Genomic DNA, 15709 nt, shown 5'->3' with positions numbered 1-15709 from the left:
TCAAACTCAATTTATTTTAAATGGATTAGGCTTCCCCTCCCAAATCCTTTTCTCCTGCCTAATAATAGAGCAAGAAAAAAGTTAGTTCCGTTTACCCTCATCCCATCCTTAAAAATGATGTCAAATTAGCCCCCACGTGTTCATGATTCAGTAAGGTCACCATACCCAACAACTTTAAGCTAACCAGTCCTTGGTCCTTTTGTCTACTATAGGCAACATTAGAGTAAGTATATGGAAGTCTGAGGCTAAAACCAGATCATAACTGAACAGACATTTTACCCTTTCCTGGCCTCATGTATAAAGCAGGATAAGATCTCCAAACTGACTAGGAATATGTTGTGAGGGCGGGTGAGATCATGTCTGATGAAACACTTTGTGTCCTTAGAAATAAGAAAACCCTATTTCTTTGAGAAATTATTGTAACAGTTGCCTTGCAGGAATGACATCACTCTACACAGTGGTCACTTAACAAAGTGCTAAACTTTATTGTTGTTATTATTTATTAAATGATGCTGACATGTGGAAGAATGCCCCCAGCGAAACAAAGGTCAACCAAAAAAGCTATCAACCTTGAATTCCAGGGAATTAAGCGTGCTCACTTTTCTTAATTAACTGCTATGTGCCAGAACATTCTAAGTATTTCCCATGTATTACTTCATTTAATCCTTACAACGAGCCCCATCTTCAGCACTCATCTATTATTTCAGAGAGAAAACTTCAACCCATCTCATGTTTAATCTAAATATTTTTTCCACTCAGTACATGCTCCAATCACCTGCTCCATTCCCAACACTTTTCTTTTTCAAAAATTTTTGAAAAACTCAGTATTTGTTTTAGATAAATAAGAACACATAGATGAATAAAAAGTAAAAAGGTAAAGATTACTCTATCCTTCCACCCAAAGATAACCACTGTTACTATTTGGATGTCTGTAATTCCAGAGGTTTTAGTGTCTACTTAAACGTCTTATATTCTCAAAAAAGTGGAATCATACTATGAATACCGCTATCTAACCTACCTTTCTCACTTAACAATGCATGATGAATATCGTTCCCTGGCAATATGGATTGCAAGTGACATATTTATCTTATACCGTGTGAATATTCTTTAATTTATTTAACCAATCCAGTGTGCTAAATTGTTTAAGTTGTTTCCAATTTTTACTATTTCACACATTGCTGGGATGAACAGCCTTGTACATACAGTTTTTGGCCAATGAATCAATTATTTCTTTAGGACAAAGGGTTTACATATTTTAAGGCTTATGATATGTATTACAAAATGGCCCTCCACAAACCTTGAGCCAGTGTAAGCTCATTCCTACCACCAGGGTTTGAAAGGATCCATTTTGCCACACCCTCAAGCACACTGCACAGTGGGTGAGAGAGGAACTTTTATATGAATTCCAATTATTCTTTCTAGTCAAAATTATTTACTGGCTCTCAGCGTTCAGTGGGATAATATTCAAACAGTTCTCCACAAACTGGCTTCAGCCAGTTTTCCAAATTTATTTACTTCCCATCCTTACACTCTCCACTCTAAGCAGACTAGTCTCCCCCTTACTGTCATAGGAAGACTTCCTACCTCCATGCCTTTCTCACACCAGTCCCCCGTCACTCCCATCATACGGAATGCCCTAACTACCTATCCCATAGAGGACTCATTTTAAATGGCCACTTCCTCCATAAATCTGTAGCTGACTATTGTATCCCACAGAAACCTTTGCTTCCTCTGTGCTCTGAACGCACATATTTGACGATGAATATATGCTTGAGATGTTGTTATCTTTTTGTTTGTATGTTTCTTATCTCTCCAACTAGATTATAAACCAAAAGACAAGGATGGTTTCTTTTTCTTCTTTCTTTTTTTTCCAGCATTAGCACACAACTTTATTGATGATATACAAATTAAGTCAATGCCCATGACAGGAGGGAGCTTATTTATGACGAATTGGTTCACTGTCACTTATGCAGAAGAAATAGTAAAAATATTTCAATCTAGGCAGTGAGATAAAAAGCAACAAACTTGTTTTCAGAACAGGTAGTGATATTCATTCATCCAGCTTAGACCTGAAGACCAACTCAGATAAATATCAGCGTTGATGATACAGTATGATATTCATTACTCAAAATTGGCAGCTGAAAGGATTCCTTTACCATATAAACAAGGTGGAGAAAAGGAGTAGTTTACAATGTGTGTTGCTTCTAAACTACAAAATCAAGAAGTTATTCCTGGCTCTTTGGGAACATATGCTCAGCCAGTTTGGCCATGAATTTTCCAACTTTTACTTTCACCAAAAAATCATGATGGCTTTCTATCCCCAGAATCTTATCAGCACACACTTGAAATTCTTTTAAAAAGAAAAAAAGTGAAACTTCGCTGAATTGATTCTGAGTAGGTTCATTTTCCTCCCATTTAAAATTGTCATTTATGTTCTCAAATATGACCAGAAGTTTAAGAATCACCTCTTTGTTCTCCTTCTTATTAAAGAGGGAACCCAGTGAAGATGGTACTTGGGCCCTGAGCAGTTCTCTAGTCATGGCTGGATTTTCAGCCAAATTCAAAAGGAGTTTCAAAACCTGAAATTTGGTTTCTTCATTTCCTGCTGAAAATAAACGAAAAAAGTCTGAAATGGAATTAGCAAGCATGTGCTGATACTCATTAGTAACAGTCATGTTCGTAAGCAATCTTAGTCCCGCCAGCTGCACAGATGAGTTCAAGCGAGAAGTGATTGTGTCATCACACACTTGATTCATGTATATCTTAAGCCTGCGCTGATTTTCAGCATTCACACTCAAGTTATTTAGGACAATTAAAGCCTTTTCCTTAACTATGGGATCCCGAGTATTGAGAATCTTTGCAACAATCGGGAGACCACCCAGATCACGAATAATATCTCTGTTAAATGCGTAAGCAGCATTGTTACCCAGGGCAATTAAAGCTGCTTCGAGAATATAAGGCTTTTCAGACATCTCAACCAAGCAAAGAACTTTTTGCAACTCTTGAGGGGACAAAATAGTATCATCTGAATTGGGGGAAGCCCTTTTCTGCACGGCCCGACGAGCCCGGGTAGCCCTGGCCCTTGCCCTGGCCCTAGCTCTGGTCCCAGCCTCAGTCCCAATCCGGGCCCAAGGTGGGTACCATACTATACCTTTGTTCTCACTGTTGTCATCATCATCAGACCAGTCATTGTACCTGGCCCCAGGACAGTCCCCAACATCATCCATGTCGCCAGACCCGCCCTCAGCCATTTTCTCTTTGTTCTGTTTTCTTCCCCTGGTCAGTCTATAAATGCAATAGCAGGCGCCAGCCCCAATCACCAGTCCTGCGGTCACCCAGCCTACTTTCCTGGCGTAGCCCATGCAATCGTCCCTGACGATATCAGGGACCAAGGAACAGAGTAGTCACAGGCTGGGGGAGGAGGGCTATGGGCCTGGCCTGGGTGCAGGCCTTCGGAGGATGATTGTCTTCAGCCTCTTCAAGGCCACAACAGCTGATTCTGGAGGCGGACCTTAGGGGGTGGAGGAAGGAAAAGGGGTTTGAGTTTCTCCTCTCCTTGTGTTGTCCCATGCAGAGAGTTGCACAGAGGGATAAGTAAATGAGTTCTTGGCAGGAAATGTAGATTGTTAACAAATTCTTTCCTCATTTCACTCTCCCCCTACCCGCCGCAGTCCACCCCCTCCCCAAGCCTAGATAAAGGCAACGGAGCCCATAGTCTGCTGGGCCCTCAGCCACCCCAACCTCGGGTGTTCCCAGGGAGTGGCACCTTGCACTAACCTCCTTCAGACAGGCAGTTTGCCCCTTCTTCCTTCCCCTGGAGGTGTGCCACACCCAACAACCCTTGCAATCTGCAGAGAGACCAGAGCCAGTGGGAACTGAAGCCTTGATGGATTGACTGTTCATTCCTTGCTTTCCTGATTCACCTATCTAGGTTGTCAGATTTAAAAAAAAAAAAAAAAAAAACCTCTCTATGCCATCCAAAACATGCATGTGCCTGCCCCTTCCCTAGCCTGAAATGGGAGGGATGTTAGGGAAATAAGGTAGGATTGGGTGAGCCTGTCCAACCGCGGGCGATTTCCAACCCCTCCCTCATTCCAAGCAGCCCCCACGCCCACACCGACCTCTACTGATCTGAGGAAACTTCCTCCCTCTTTTCAAGTGGTGCCACCTGCTACAGCAGACCTGCAGGATGACAGATCGAAAACGTGGGGACTAAATGCTGTTGAGAGAAGAGGATTATGAACAAACTATCTGATAGGTTTCCCTTCTGTCATTCTCCCCCACCCCACCCCCCGCGACACACGCGCGCGCGCTCGCACACACACGCGCGCACACACACACACACACACACACACACACACATCGCACGCCATTTCGCCACAGTCCCGGGAGTGCAAGAAACACACTCAGACTCAAATCCAACCTAGATTATTGCCATCTCTGGTTTCTCCCCACCCCCACCACCGCCCCGGTTAGGGTCCCCATTTGGTCTTACCCTCAAATCGACCTTCACCGATCGGGGTTAATTTCCTTCCTCTTCTCTAGCCTGGCGTAGTGCCGCAACCTACGGAAAGACTGGCAACCCGGGAGAGGCTCGGACCCACAAAACACAGAGCCATGGTCAGGAAGACACAGTCACAGAAAAACTGGAAACAGCCGCTACCGAGTGCTTGGTGGACGGACCGGTCCCCAGAACAGAAAACTCTTTCCTAATTCGGAGGCCTGGTTGTCAAAGGTTTCCCACCCCTATAACCCCTCTCGGGGTTCTGCTGACACATCACGTTGCACCCCCGCCTCCCCATGTCCAGCCTTTCCCCGCCGGCACTGTCCTGGAGTACTGGGGGCAAACACCCAGGCCGCAGCTCCCTTTCCAGATTATGGCCTCGGTTCCACCAGATTCCCACCTCCCAATCTCTGAGCTCCTCCCCAAACACCCCGCTGCTCACCATTTCGCAGCAACGAAATGGGCTGCGGGCGGGACAGATGTCTTGGAAAGCCGGCGGCAAGTGCGAGAGACGATGGAGGCGCCCCAGGACTCGCGACGGTCTCCGCCCTGCGCCCTCGGCCACCCCCACCTTCTGGAATCTCCCAGGCACTGACCTGCAGGGATCCGGGACAATTTCCTTCTCCTCCTCCTTCTTGCCTCTGCTGCAGGCCCGCTCGCCCTCAGGGCAATGGGGAGCTGGTACTCAGACGGGAACAACGACCAGAACAAGAAGGACTTCTGCACACGTCAGCTCTTGGTCACGTGAGAGCTACGTCATCCACCAACTCGGGTCCCCAATTTCCCCTCCCACCAGCAGTGCGGCAGAAGAGGGCCCGCCCCCCTCCATTCCCTCCCCCATATCAGGCCTTGTTACTCTTTCTTCTTTGCTAATCCCATCTCCCTGTAGTTGTGTTTGCCTTCCTCTGATTACCAGAAAGGGACAGCATCTTCCCCTGGGGTTACTGGCCACTTGTACTTTTTGAAAAATTGCCTCTTCCTTCCCTAGGCTCCTGGGGCAGCAACCTCTCCTTCCACCTCCCCACCTTCCAGCTACAAATGTCTACCGTTTCCTCTGAAATCTAGTCCCAGATCTGAAAAGAAAAAGCTATCAGAAAAGGAGACCTGGAGTGAGTGTGGTTTTTTCTTTCTTAATGCTTTTTTGTTCTTTCAGTTCTGCCCTCTCCCACCCCCAGCCTACATTCTTTTTATGAGAAAAGAATTGCTGTAAAGCTATTTTCATTTGAGAAAAAAAAAGAGTGGGAGTTGGAGAGTGATGTTGGGTGATGGCCTCCAAAAGTCCCACATTTTCTCACTTGCAGGGAGTGTTACACACTTCACTCAAAGCAATCTTAATGTCTTCTGGGGCCCAGCACATAACACAATCCTGAATGAGCTCATCAGTGTGTCTGAGGATACATAAATCTTTTGACTAGGCCAGTCTTCTAAACAGTAGACTTTTACTCCCATCAGTTAGCAAGGAAGAGGCACGGAGACCTCAGAAGCCAGTGACACAGAAAAGGTTGAGAAGAAATCACAACTATGTCGTGGATGTCTGTTAGATAGAGGGGCACGCACACTGACAAAGTGAGTGGCAGACAAAGAACATTACAAAATATACAAATAGTATCATCTTTAAATGAAATAGGTGTTAGAGGAACACTGAGACCAAGACAAAATTTGCTGAACTCGGAATCTAGCAATTAGTGTGAAAACTTTTCACTGACTGCTTTGATGAACTCAATGATTCACCTGTCAGCAATGAGAAAACTATTTAAGAGTGGGAAAAATAAAATAATGTCAGAACACGGGGTCTACAGTGGGATATGCCCTAATATTTAAGATATAAGTTTATTATCTGAGTATAAATTTTAAGATCCACAGACCATATGGGAGTAAATCAAGAGTCTGGGAAGTTTGGGAACAGGCAAAACTCCAGGGAAATACATATCGATGTAACTTCTGGAAGACAGTACTAGGATATGACTAAAATTTATTTTTTTCTTCCAGTTTTATGAGATATAATTGATATACAACACTGTACGTTTAAGGTGAACAGGATATGACTGAAATTTAGTAAGCAGAAACCAAATCAACTATATGATTCTGTATTTGGAGAAAGATCATGTGCAGCAAGGGGGCTTATTTAAGCACAGGAATATATGAAAAGGAGAGTCAGAGGAAAGTGTTGATAGTTCCCACCCAAGCACTGTCTGGAGGAGAGGGAGTCTTGGCGAAGATGAATGGAAAAAATAGCTTTCTTTGGCAGAGCCATCCCCGTGATGCATAAGTGTACTTCAAGTTTCTTAGCTGAGAGACACTTCTTAACATGCACCAATGCCCTTGCTCTGAGTTCAGGCTCACCACACAACCTTCTGAGGTTGTGGCTTCCCAAGGAGTAGCTTGCCAACAGGGAGAGAATGAGCTGGTAAAACTGACAGAAACCTCTAGTACCCCTGAAGGTTGTATTTCTCAGGATAAATTTTTCAGTTGTCATTCCTTTGTGAGACTTTGCTTCCCTTGTGGCCTTCTTACATGGAGAGAATGCAAAGATCCATGGGTTTGGGCATTCAGATATAGATTTATATATGTCTCTATGAATGGGAGTCTTTCCTTGACAGAGGCATCTGCTCTCATCGTACAGACAAAATCAGGTATTGATCATGAAGGGATGAGGAAAAGACTGAACTGTAGATGCAACCTTGTCTACAATCTTGTCAGGGAAGCCAAGTAGCTTTAGCTTAGAAGACAGCCTTGTGCGTCACCATTTCAGAATTGTACCTCTATAACGTTCACTTAATGTGAAAGTGAAAACTAAAGCATGCTGTGGCAAATAGGCCCCCAGCACCTCAGTTACAGCTGAACAAAGGATTCGTATCCAAAGTAGTTAAAGGGCTCCTGCAAATCAACAATAACATCTGAAACAGTTTACATTTCTCTCTGGGAAAAGAAAGGAAGTGCATTTTACATTTTACATGCCCTGTCATTTTCCCCAGCAAAAGGGTGGGCATTGTGCCCAAAACAGACCAACTCAATACTCTCTTACTGAAATTTAAACCTTGAGCAGAGATAGAAAACCAAAAATCAGTGGAAGTATGGCATCCTGAAAAGACCATATATCAATTCCTTCTACCTAGACACCTCAGAGCTGATGCTGGTCTTCAACATTCGTTTAAATTAAACAGGTTTGCTTTCTGTTGCTTGCAATTAAACAAAATTAACTAACACACAACACAAAAACAAATAACACAATACAAAAGGTAATATAGCTTTTTAAGATAACAATCTTCTATAATTTATTTTTTTCACCCTCCAAAATTCCATTAGTGTTACCATCTGCTGATCCTTTTCTGTTTTTGGATACTTTATAAATCACACATCACATGTGACCATATACTGATTTAAGCCAAAAGGTTCTTTTTGGCAGTGGCTTCACATAGTCTTTTGAAGGCTTGTCTGAAGAACTGCTTAAGGATTTTCCATTTTTGCTGTTGAAATATTATGTCAGGCAAATAGCATGTCCTTAAATAAATATTTGTTGGTGGATTTATAACGGAGAGAAAAGTAGATTTTAAATGCTAGTCTCGGGCTTCCCTGGTGGCGCAGTGGTTAAGAATCCGCCTGTCAGTGCAGGGGATAAGGGTTCTAGCCCTGGTCTGGGAAGATCCCACATGCCGTGGAGCAACTAAGCCTGGGCGCCACAACTACTGAGCCTGCGCTCTAGAGCCCATGAGCCACAACTACTGAAGCTCCCGCGCCTAGAGCCCGTGTTCTGCAATAAGAGAAGCCACCGCAGTGAGAAGCCTGCGCACCGCAAGGAAGAGTGGCCCCCACTCGCCGCAACTAGAGAAAGCCCGCGTGCAGCAATGAAGACCCAACGCAGCCAAAAATAAATAAATAAAATATTTTTTTAAAAATGCTAGTCTCCAGTTTCCTTGGTAGGAATTGTGGATCAAAATTACAAAGTAAGAGAACTGAAAGTGTTATCATTCCCATGGGGTTTAGGAAGTTTAAGAGAGGGAGTGGATCCAAACAGAAAAGGTCTGACAGCCTGAGAGAATGATGGTCAGGGGTTATACAGTGGAATAACTGAAAAATATACCAAAGGGGAGAGATATTTTTTACTAATGAGGAGCGGTAAGAGTGGAGCTTTTGTCCTTGAAGGCTGGCTGAGTTGTGAGAAAGTTCTTATTGGAAAGCCACGTCAATGACACTGAAGCACCTGCCTCTTTTAAGCTTTACATACTCCTTAGTTCTTTCTAATGTATATATTCAAAATAAATAAAAGCCACTTATATAAGTTCTTAGCAGCCAAAGATTGAATGAAAACAGTTGAATCTGCGAGTTCTGTTAGTAAGGTTTCATAAATAGAATTCGCTTGCCTCGGAGAAGCAAATAAAGGGCAATGAAAAGAATGGTGTAAGGAGATGATGGCAAAACAAATGAGGTAGGGGTTTAGAGAGATGAGCTGTAATACTGGTTTGTTTGGTCTATAAAAGTTTGAGGAAGACCAGAAAGCTGTGACATGCTCTTGACTTCTGAATTTTCACCAGCAAGGCACTCTGGGCTTCCTGGCTCACCTCCTGAAAGGGCCTCCCCCACACTGGGGCCCCTCACACAGGGAGCTTCCTGCTGGGGTGTCAGATTTCAGCGTTCTAAGAAAGAGGCTGCCTGAAGGGACTATATTTAGAGTATGACTCCCCACCGGGGACAGCTGAATGTCTGGGGACTAAGTTCTGCATACTTTGTCCCTGAGTTCTGGGATTATTCTGAGGGGCTTGTATGGGTGGTGCAGTAAAATTGTAACAGAAGGCAGGGAGTGGAAAGGACTCTTTCCCTGGCGACTGCTTGGGATCCTGTAAACCGTGCCTTTTGTGAGAGAAAAATGACGGATCTCAAGGGTTGTCGCAGTGATTTACAGTCACCCACAGACTCTAACTACTATTTCCACTGGAAAATGCTGGACACTAGCCGCTGCTAGGGGGACATACAGTGCACGAATGACAGATACCAGAGATATTTCTCCAGTGTAATGATGAAATGAAAATTCCATCTACCAAGTCTCATTTTCATCAATGGGATAGCAGGGAATCCTCTAATTTCTGGATGATTTATGGGTTACACCATGAAACTTCAGAATAGATTTAAATAAAGACATTTGAATGAAAAGCAAGCTCATCTGTGAAGTTACTAATTTGTAAGATTCATCTAAATTTGGGGTCTGCAGAAAGTCTGTCCTTTGAAGCCAGAATGAAAGCCATCCAGCAGTCCCCTCTGATGATCTCAATCGTGTGACGCCTAACACCAGGAGTTCAGCCAGGAAGAAGGGATAGTGGTTCACTTAACTAAACTGGTCACAATTAAAGCACTGACCACTTCACTATAGATTCATTTTATCCATCAATTTATAAATCATATTGAAAGCACACTGGCTTTGTTTGTAATGATATGTTTTTAAATTTTAATATACTGCTTGAAAGCTGCTATTTCCTGTGCAGTCAGAAGAAAATATTTTCAGTGCGGTATAAATTAGCTTAAATCGATGAGGCCTCCTTATTAACTAGGAAATCTTGTTATATATACATATATATATATATATTTGTATTTTCTGATTACAAAATAGTGTAGCTTGAATCAATAAAAAAAGGAAGGGCCGACGAAAGCGAACATAAATATATTAAAAATACTAACAAAAATCTCACTGCTACTTGGGCTTTTCTTCCCCGCCCCTCCGCTTAATTTTGGTGCAGAGACTGGTTGTGGGAAAGGGTAAAAATTAAGAAAGAGAGGACAGGAGCTTCAGAGCCAAGGAAAGGATAAGACATTTCCCCAAAAAGAAGTATAAGTAATGATAGACCCAGGAAAAGATGCTGCCCCTTCCTGTAATTAGAGAAAGGCAAAGGCAAACACCAGAGAGCCATGGTCACTTCTGGTTTCTGGTATTGTTACAGAGGAAAAGAGTGACAGGGCCCAGTGTGATGGGGGGAGGTACGGGGCAGGCTGGCGCCTGCCGCACTGCTTGTGGGAGTGGAAATTGGGGGCCAGAGCTCACTGGTGACGTGGTCGTCACGTGACCAAGAGCTGCCTAGAGCAGAAGTACTGCTAGTCGCCTCCGTCTGGGTACCAGCCCCCTGTCACACTGCAGGCGTGTGAGGGAAGAAGGAAAGTAGCCCCGGACCGTGCAGATCGGTATGAGCGTGGGCTCTGCTTGGAGGGAGATGGGATGGGAGAAGGCCAAGAGCGCCACGGATCCACGTTCGGGCCGATGGGGGCTGTGTCCCCTTCTCGCCTACTTTCTAAATACCGCCGCCCCCCCCCCATGCCCATTTTAGTAGAGAGAACTGGCGGACTTCGGGCGGCGGGTGAGGGGAGTGAATGGCTGGTACAGAGACTCCGAGGAAAGAAAGGTTCCACAATCAGGGCACTCGTGTCCCGAGTGCTGCTCCGTCCACCAAGCACTCCGTCCCCTCGGTCCCCCGTCTGTCTGCAGGTTTGTAGATCTGTTGGCCAGTAGGTCGCTGGGGAAAGTCGCGGCGAGCGAAGGACCAAAGTGCCTTGGGACCGTGCAGGTCGGTGTGAAGGTGGGATGAGCCCTGGCCCCTGGGTGGGGGTGGCGGTGGGGATGGCGCAGAGGGGGTGCTGGGATCGGTGCGGGCCGGGTCCGAGTCGCCCCCTCCCGGCCCCTTCTTTCTCCACACCCCCTCCCATTTCAGTGCAGGGAAAGGGGTGTGGCGGCCTTTGCTGGGGAAATGGCGGACGCCAAGGGGGGTGGGGCGGGGAAGCCCGCGTTAGGAAAGTCAGGAGGGTGTGAGAAATATTTTAAACTCAAAGGCTGGAAATTCAGAAAAGCGGGTACTGGGACCTGTGTTCTCAGTACTGATCCATCCACTACACTTTCACTTCCCCAAAGGCGGCTGTCTTTCCATCTGTCCTTCTGCCAGACTGTCTGTCCGTCAATCACTGTGGAAGGCGCACTGACCACAGAAGACAAGAGAAGGAGAAGGAATTTACCTGACTTTGGTAGAGGTTGGTGGGAGAGACTGCCTCTGAGTCTTTGGGGGTGGGGGTGTGGTGGAGGAGACTACCTGAGGGTTAGCCTCACCTGTCACCCTCCTGGCTGTCACAGCCCAGCCCCACCTCCTGCCCTTCTCTGTAGGCCCTGGAAGAGAAATGGTCGGTCCTGAGGGTAGACAGAGGATGACAGAAAAGAACAAAGAAATAGTTGCCAAATAATCCACCTCTCTCAACCAGAACTCAAACTCCACTCTGTCTGCCTGGTGAGGCAAAAATCCAGGCACAGCCCAAAGTCCTAATATTATTTTTCACCCATAGATTCATCACAAGAGAGCCTCAGGAGCCTGGGATATAGACTGAAGACGTCTCCCCTCCACCATCATTCAGGTGGAGCCTTAAGAACACTCTTCATTCAGGTGGAGCAAGGCCCTCTCCTGTCCTGCCCCCAGGCTGGCACGGACCTGAGCATGGGCCGGGCTCGGGAAGTGGGTTGGATGGCAGCAGGACTGATGATTGGGGCAGGTGCCTGCTACTGCGTTTACAAACTAACCATAGGAAGAGATGACAGTGAGAAGTTGGAGGAGGAGGAAGAGGAATGGGATGATGAACAGGAGCTTGATGAGGAGGAGCCCGAGATTTGGTTTGATTTCACAACTATGGCTCGGCCCTGGAGTGAGGATGGGGATTGGAATGAACCTGGGGCCCCTGGTGGCACCGAGGACAGGCCTTCAGGTGGGGGCAAGGCCAACCGAACACATCCGGTAAAACAGCGCCCATTCCCTTATGAACGTAAAAATACTTGGAGTGCTCAAAGCTTTAAAAATTTCAGTTGTGTTCTTGGCCTCTCCAAGTGCCCTTTCATTCAGGGAAAAGTGTTGTTAACTCAGCCCAGGGACACTGGTTTTTCATTTAGCCACGATATCGATAGTCATTTGGCCAGCCTCTCCATTGCTGGAAACACGATCCCTATTCCCGACCCTGCTGTTGAGGCTTTCTGTGCCCTGGATAACTTGAAAGCCAGTGTTGAAAATCAGGGCCAGATTAAGATGTACATCAACGAAGTGTGTCGGGAGACTGTGTCACTTTGCTGCAACTCATTTCTGCAGCAGGCCGGATTAAATTTGTTAATAATCATGACAGTTATTAATAACATGCTTGCCAAGTCCGTTTCAGACTTGAAGTTTCCTTTGATACCAGAGGGAAGTGAATGTGCTGAGGGGCACGTTGTGAAACCCTTGATGGGTTTGTCTGAAAAGCCAGTCTTGGCAGGGGAGTTGCTGGGAGCCCAGATGTTGCTCTCCTTCCTGTCCCTCTTTATCAGGAACGCAAACAGACAGCTTCTCCCAGAAATCCCGGCCTCTTAAATGGCCCCCTCCAACAGGATGGGACTGATCCACCCCGAACCAAAACCCGATCAGTGAACCACACACTTGTGTTCTCAATCAAAGACTCTGCAGTGGGTGCTATTGAAGATCCAGCCTTAGCCAATAGCCATATCTCTGGGTGAAAGTTACACTCGCTAAATCCAGGACCACTCTCTTGTTGGCCAGGCAGGGGTTCCCACAGAGCTTTGAGTAACCTCTTGGTTTTGCAGTCTGCAGGCAGTGCGCATTGTAAATTGCTCCCTTGCGGCCTTCTTCCTGTGGTAAAGGGATCATTTCAGCTGTGTGGTGAAAGGACAACATTTTCTAGCCTGACAAGGGATGCCTTGCCTGTGGTGGTCTCCCTGTCTAAGCTGGACCGTCTTGTGGAGACCAGACCCATATGGGAGCTTGTGCCGAAAATGCATTGGTTGCTGCGTAGGTTGAATTCTTTTTCATTTACTCTCTTTTCTTCACGAGCCTATGGATGGTAAACCTATTCAGCAAAAAATGTACACTCCCCTTCTATGAGTTGTACTGACTCAGCCTCATCCACCAAGTCTGCATTTTTATGTATCACCAATAAAGCTGTGTGCTTTAGCTGGCAAAAACGAGAACATGGTACTTGTCTTTGAGTTTATAGTCTGCGTGAAGAGGAAGCCCAAAATACATGATCAGTGCTAACTAACTGGGGCGTTTGCTCCTGAAGAATGTCCGCCTAGCAGTGCCCACAGGAGGCAGTGGAAGAGATGGGCTGCAGGGTTCAGGATAAGCTTCCAGAAGGGGCTGGGGGCGGGGCGGGGGCAGGGGAATGGGGTGGAGGGTGGAATTAAGAAGGACTGTTGGGAGGACTAAAGGAGACAGCACCTGTGAAGCAGGCAGCACAGTGCCTGATGCAGAGGAATCCTTCCCTCGATGAAGTTGTCTTTCCTCACCTGCTGGCCTCTTCGAGAGGAAGGTCAGTATGCTTGAGGTTTTGTCTACACATCCTCGGGGGCCACAGGGCAACCCATCCCTGCACAAGTTAGTGCACAGTTATAGCAGTAACAGTTGCTACTTGCTGAGTGCCTGCTTTGTGTTGTTCTCTCTCCTGAGAAGCAGCTGTGAAACCTACTTCCAGGCCCCCTCCCTTCCTTGGGATGCCAAGCTCAAATTCCTGGCCGAGTGAAAAGGCTTGGCCGTTGCTTCCTCTGGCCAAGGAAGGGCAGAACCTCCTTTCTGCCCTATCCCTGGTACTTCTGTGGGATCCAGGAAGGGGACAGTGGAGGCCTCCGTGGATCCCCGAAGGGGTGGGAGAGCAGATGCTGAGGGGCTGTGGCATGGCCATGGCTGGTCCATCCATCAGGAGACATATTCATGCCCTCCATCCAAGCCCCTGGCACCCCTTGGAGGAAAGGAAGAACACAACCCTGCACACTGAACCACTCCATGAATCTGGGCAACTCATTCCACCACCCCCTCCCAACATTTACGGACCCCTCCCAGCAAGCCTCAGCCCCTGCATCACCAAAGCCAGGTTCCCTGGGTGTTTCTGATGTGTCGTGAAATGGCTCTCTTCCTCAAAGCCCTGGCTAACAGAGGGGACAAGAAGCTTCCTTTGGGCGGTGCTGCTTCTGAGCTCGGTGCCCTTTCCTGGTCTCCCTGGGATGTGACTCTGGGCCACTGCTCCCTGGGCATCAGCTGTGTACAAGTGCTCTGCCTTCTGACTGCCCTCCTCCATATAGAGCATAGTTTTATTTCAAATTTTTAGGTTTTTTTTTTTTCAATTTTTTCCTCCCTTCTCCTGGAGTTTGGGGAGCAGGTGGGTTGCCACTCTCCTGCTTGTACTCATCCACCCCACAGTTTGGGCTGACTAGTAGTCATGGGTGCCTGCCAGGGACTCTGCCCCTTCCCAGGCCCTGCTGCCTTGATGGACCAGCATGTGACTGTGGTTGCTGCAACATCACACCCCCAGCAACGTTCACCCCGCTGGGGCTTTGTTTGCTGGCTCTGGGGCTCTGTCTTGTTTCCAAAGAGCTGCTAACGTGGTCCCCCCTTTCTCCCAAGCCAGCCTCAGGTGGGCTGGGCAGTCTGTTTCCCACGCAGGATTGCCCTGCGGGCCTCCCTGCATCCACTTGTCCCAGTGGAGCCTGCTGGCCGATGGTGTCTTCAGCGACACCTTACTGCTCAGCCTCTGTAATCTCAGCCCAAAGGCTGAGCGTTTCTCCTTCCTCCTGGCTCGGGGTCCCAAATTAACACGTGCTTCCCTCCTGCTCTGCACTCTGCCGAGTCCCCCGTTTTGAGTCCTGCCACAGGTAGTAGGTCCACCATCTCCGAGGCAGGCATTTGGCACTTTCAGGCCACAGCTGACTCCTATCGCAGGAGGGCCTCGGAGACCTTCTGCCCATCTCCTGAGCAATTCTGTCACAGGGCAGCCTGCCAGCATTGATGTGTCTCCACGGTGTGGTCTTGGCCCAAGTCAAGAGCCCCTTCTCCATTTGCTGGCACTGCCCTCCCGAAAATACTCCCTGCGTGTGGAAGCACAGGGCTCTGGTCTGCCCTTCATCCCTTTGTTGGTTGCTGTGCCAGGGCAGGAGCCCAGTTCTGCCTACTACCGGGGTGTGGAGGGGGACTTCAGAGGGGGGCGTGGAGGGGGGGCGCAGGGGGCGGGGCGCGTGCCTGCCAGTCAGGGCCTGATTAAGACATTCAGAGGCTTTCAGCACTGGAAAGACTAAGGTGCCTCCTCCCATGCTTAATTCAAAAATGAAACAGCAGGGGACCACCAAGCACAAAGTAACCCACCTCTCTTCTGCAACCAAATGAGCTTCTTGCCAGGTTTCCCCATGGCAAACATTAGACAAGGTCATCAAAG

General features: G+C 47.2%; 2 protein-coding genes across 11 annotated transcripts; one reads left to right on the top strand and one right to left on the bottom strand.

Annotated features, from left to right (window-relative positions):
• Positions 1-461: 461 nt before the first annotated feature.
• On the bottom strand, positions 462-5250 carry ARMCX3 (armadillo repeat containing X-linked 3). 8 transcript variants are annotated; one of them, XM_032620542.1, is made up of 5 exons: positions 5101-5250; positions 4496-4575; positions 4122-4219; positions 3778-3848; positions 462-3511 (listed from the first exon to the last, which is right to left on the bottom strand). In XM_032620542.1, the coding sequence occupies exon 5, from the start codon at positions 3360-3362 to the stop codon at positions 2226-2228; it is 1137 nt and encodes a 378-aa protein (XP_032476433.1). In that variant the 5' UTR covers positions 3363-3511; positions 3778-3848; positions 4122-4219; positions 4496-4575; positions 5101-5250; the 3' UTR covers positions 462-2225. The 8 variants fall into 8 exon arrangements, with proteins under 8 accessions (XP_032476433.1, XP_032476438.1, XP_032476435.1 ...); XM_032620547.1 differs by having other exon boundaries at positions 4122-4182; positions 4496-4564; positions 5101-5242; XM_032620544.1 differs by having other exon boundaries at positions 3778-3927; positions 5101-5240.
• Positions 5251-10551: 5301 nt separating this feature from the next.
• LOC116748101 (protein ARMCX6-like) lies at positions 10552-13469 on the top strand. 3 transcript variants are annotated; one of them, XM_032620959.1, is made up of 4 exons: positions 10553-10672; positions 10974-11052; positions 11394-11509; positions 11816-13469. In XM_032620959.1, the coding sequence occupies exon 4, from the start codon at positions 11965-11967 to the stop codon at positions 12859-12861; it is 897 nt and encodes a 298-aa protein (XP_032476850.1). In that variant the 5' UTR covers positions 10553-10672; positions 10974-11052; positions 11394-11509; positions 11816-11964; the 3' UTR covers positions 12862-13469. The 3 variants fall into 3 exon arrangements, with proteins under 3 accessions (XP_032476851.1, XP_032476850.1, XP_032476852.1); XM_032620961.1 differs by having other exon boundaries at positions 10974-11064; XM_032620960.1 differs by having other exon boundaries at positions 10552-10672; positions 11394-13469.
• Positions 13470-15709: the final 2240 nt, after the last annotated feature.

Source organism: Phocoena sinus, chromosome X (assembly GCF_008692025.1).
Source record: "Phocoena sinus isolate mPhoSin1 chromosome X, mPhoSin1.pri, whole genome shotgun sequence".
Taxonomy (NCBI): domain Eukaryota; kingdom Metazoa; phylum Chordata; class Mammalia; order Artiodactyla; family Phocoenidae; genus Phocoena; species Phocoena sinus.
The sequence above is the reverse complement of the archived record's forward strand: the minus strand, read 5'-3'. Positions and strand labels throughout refer to the sequence as shown.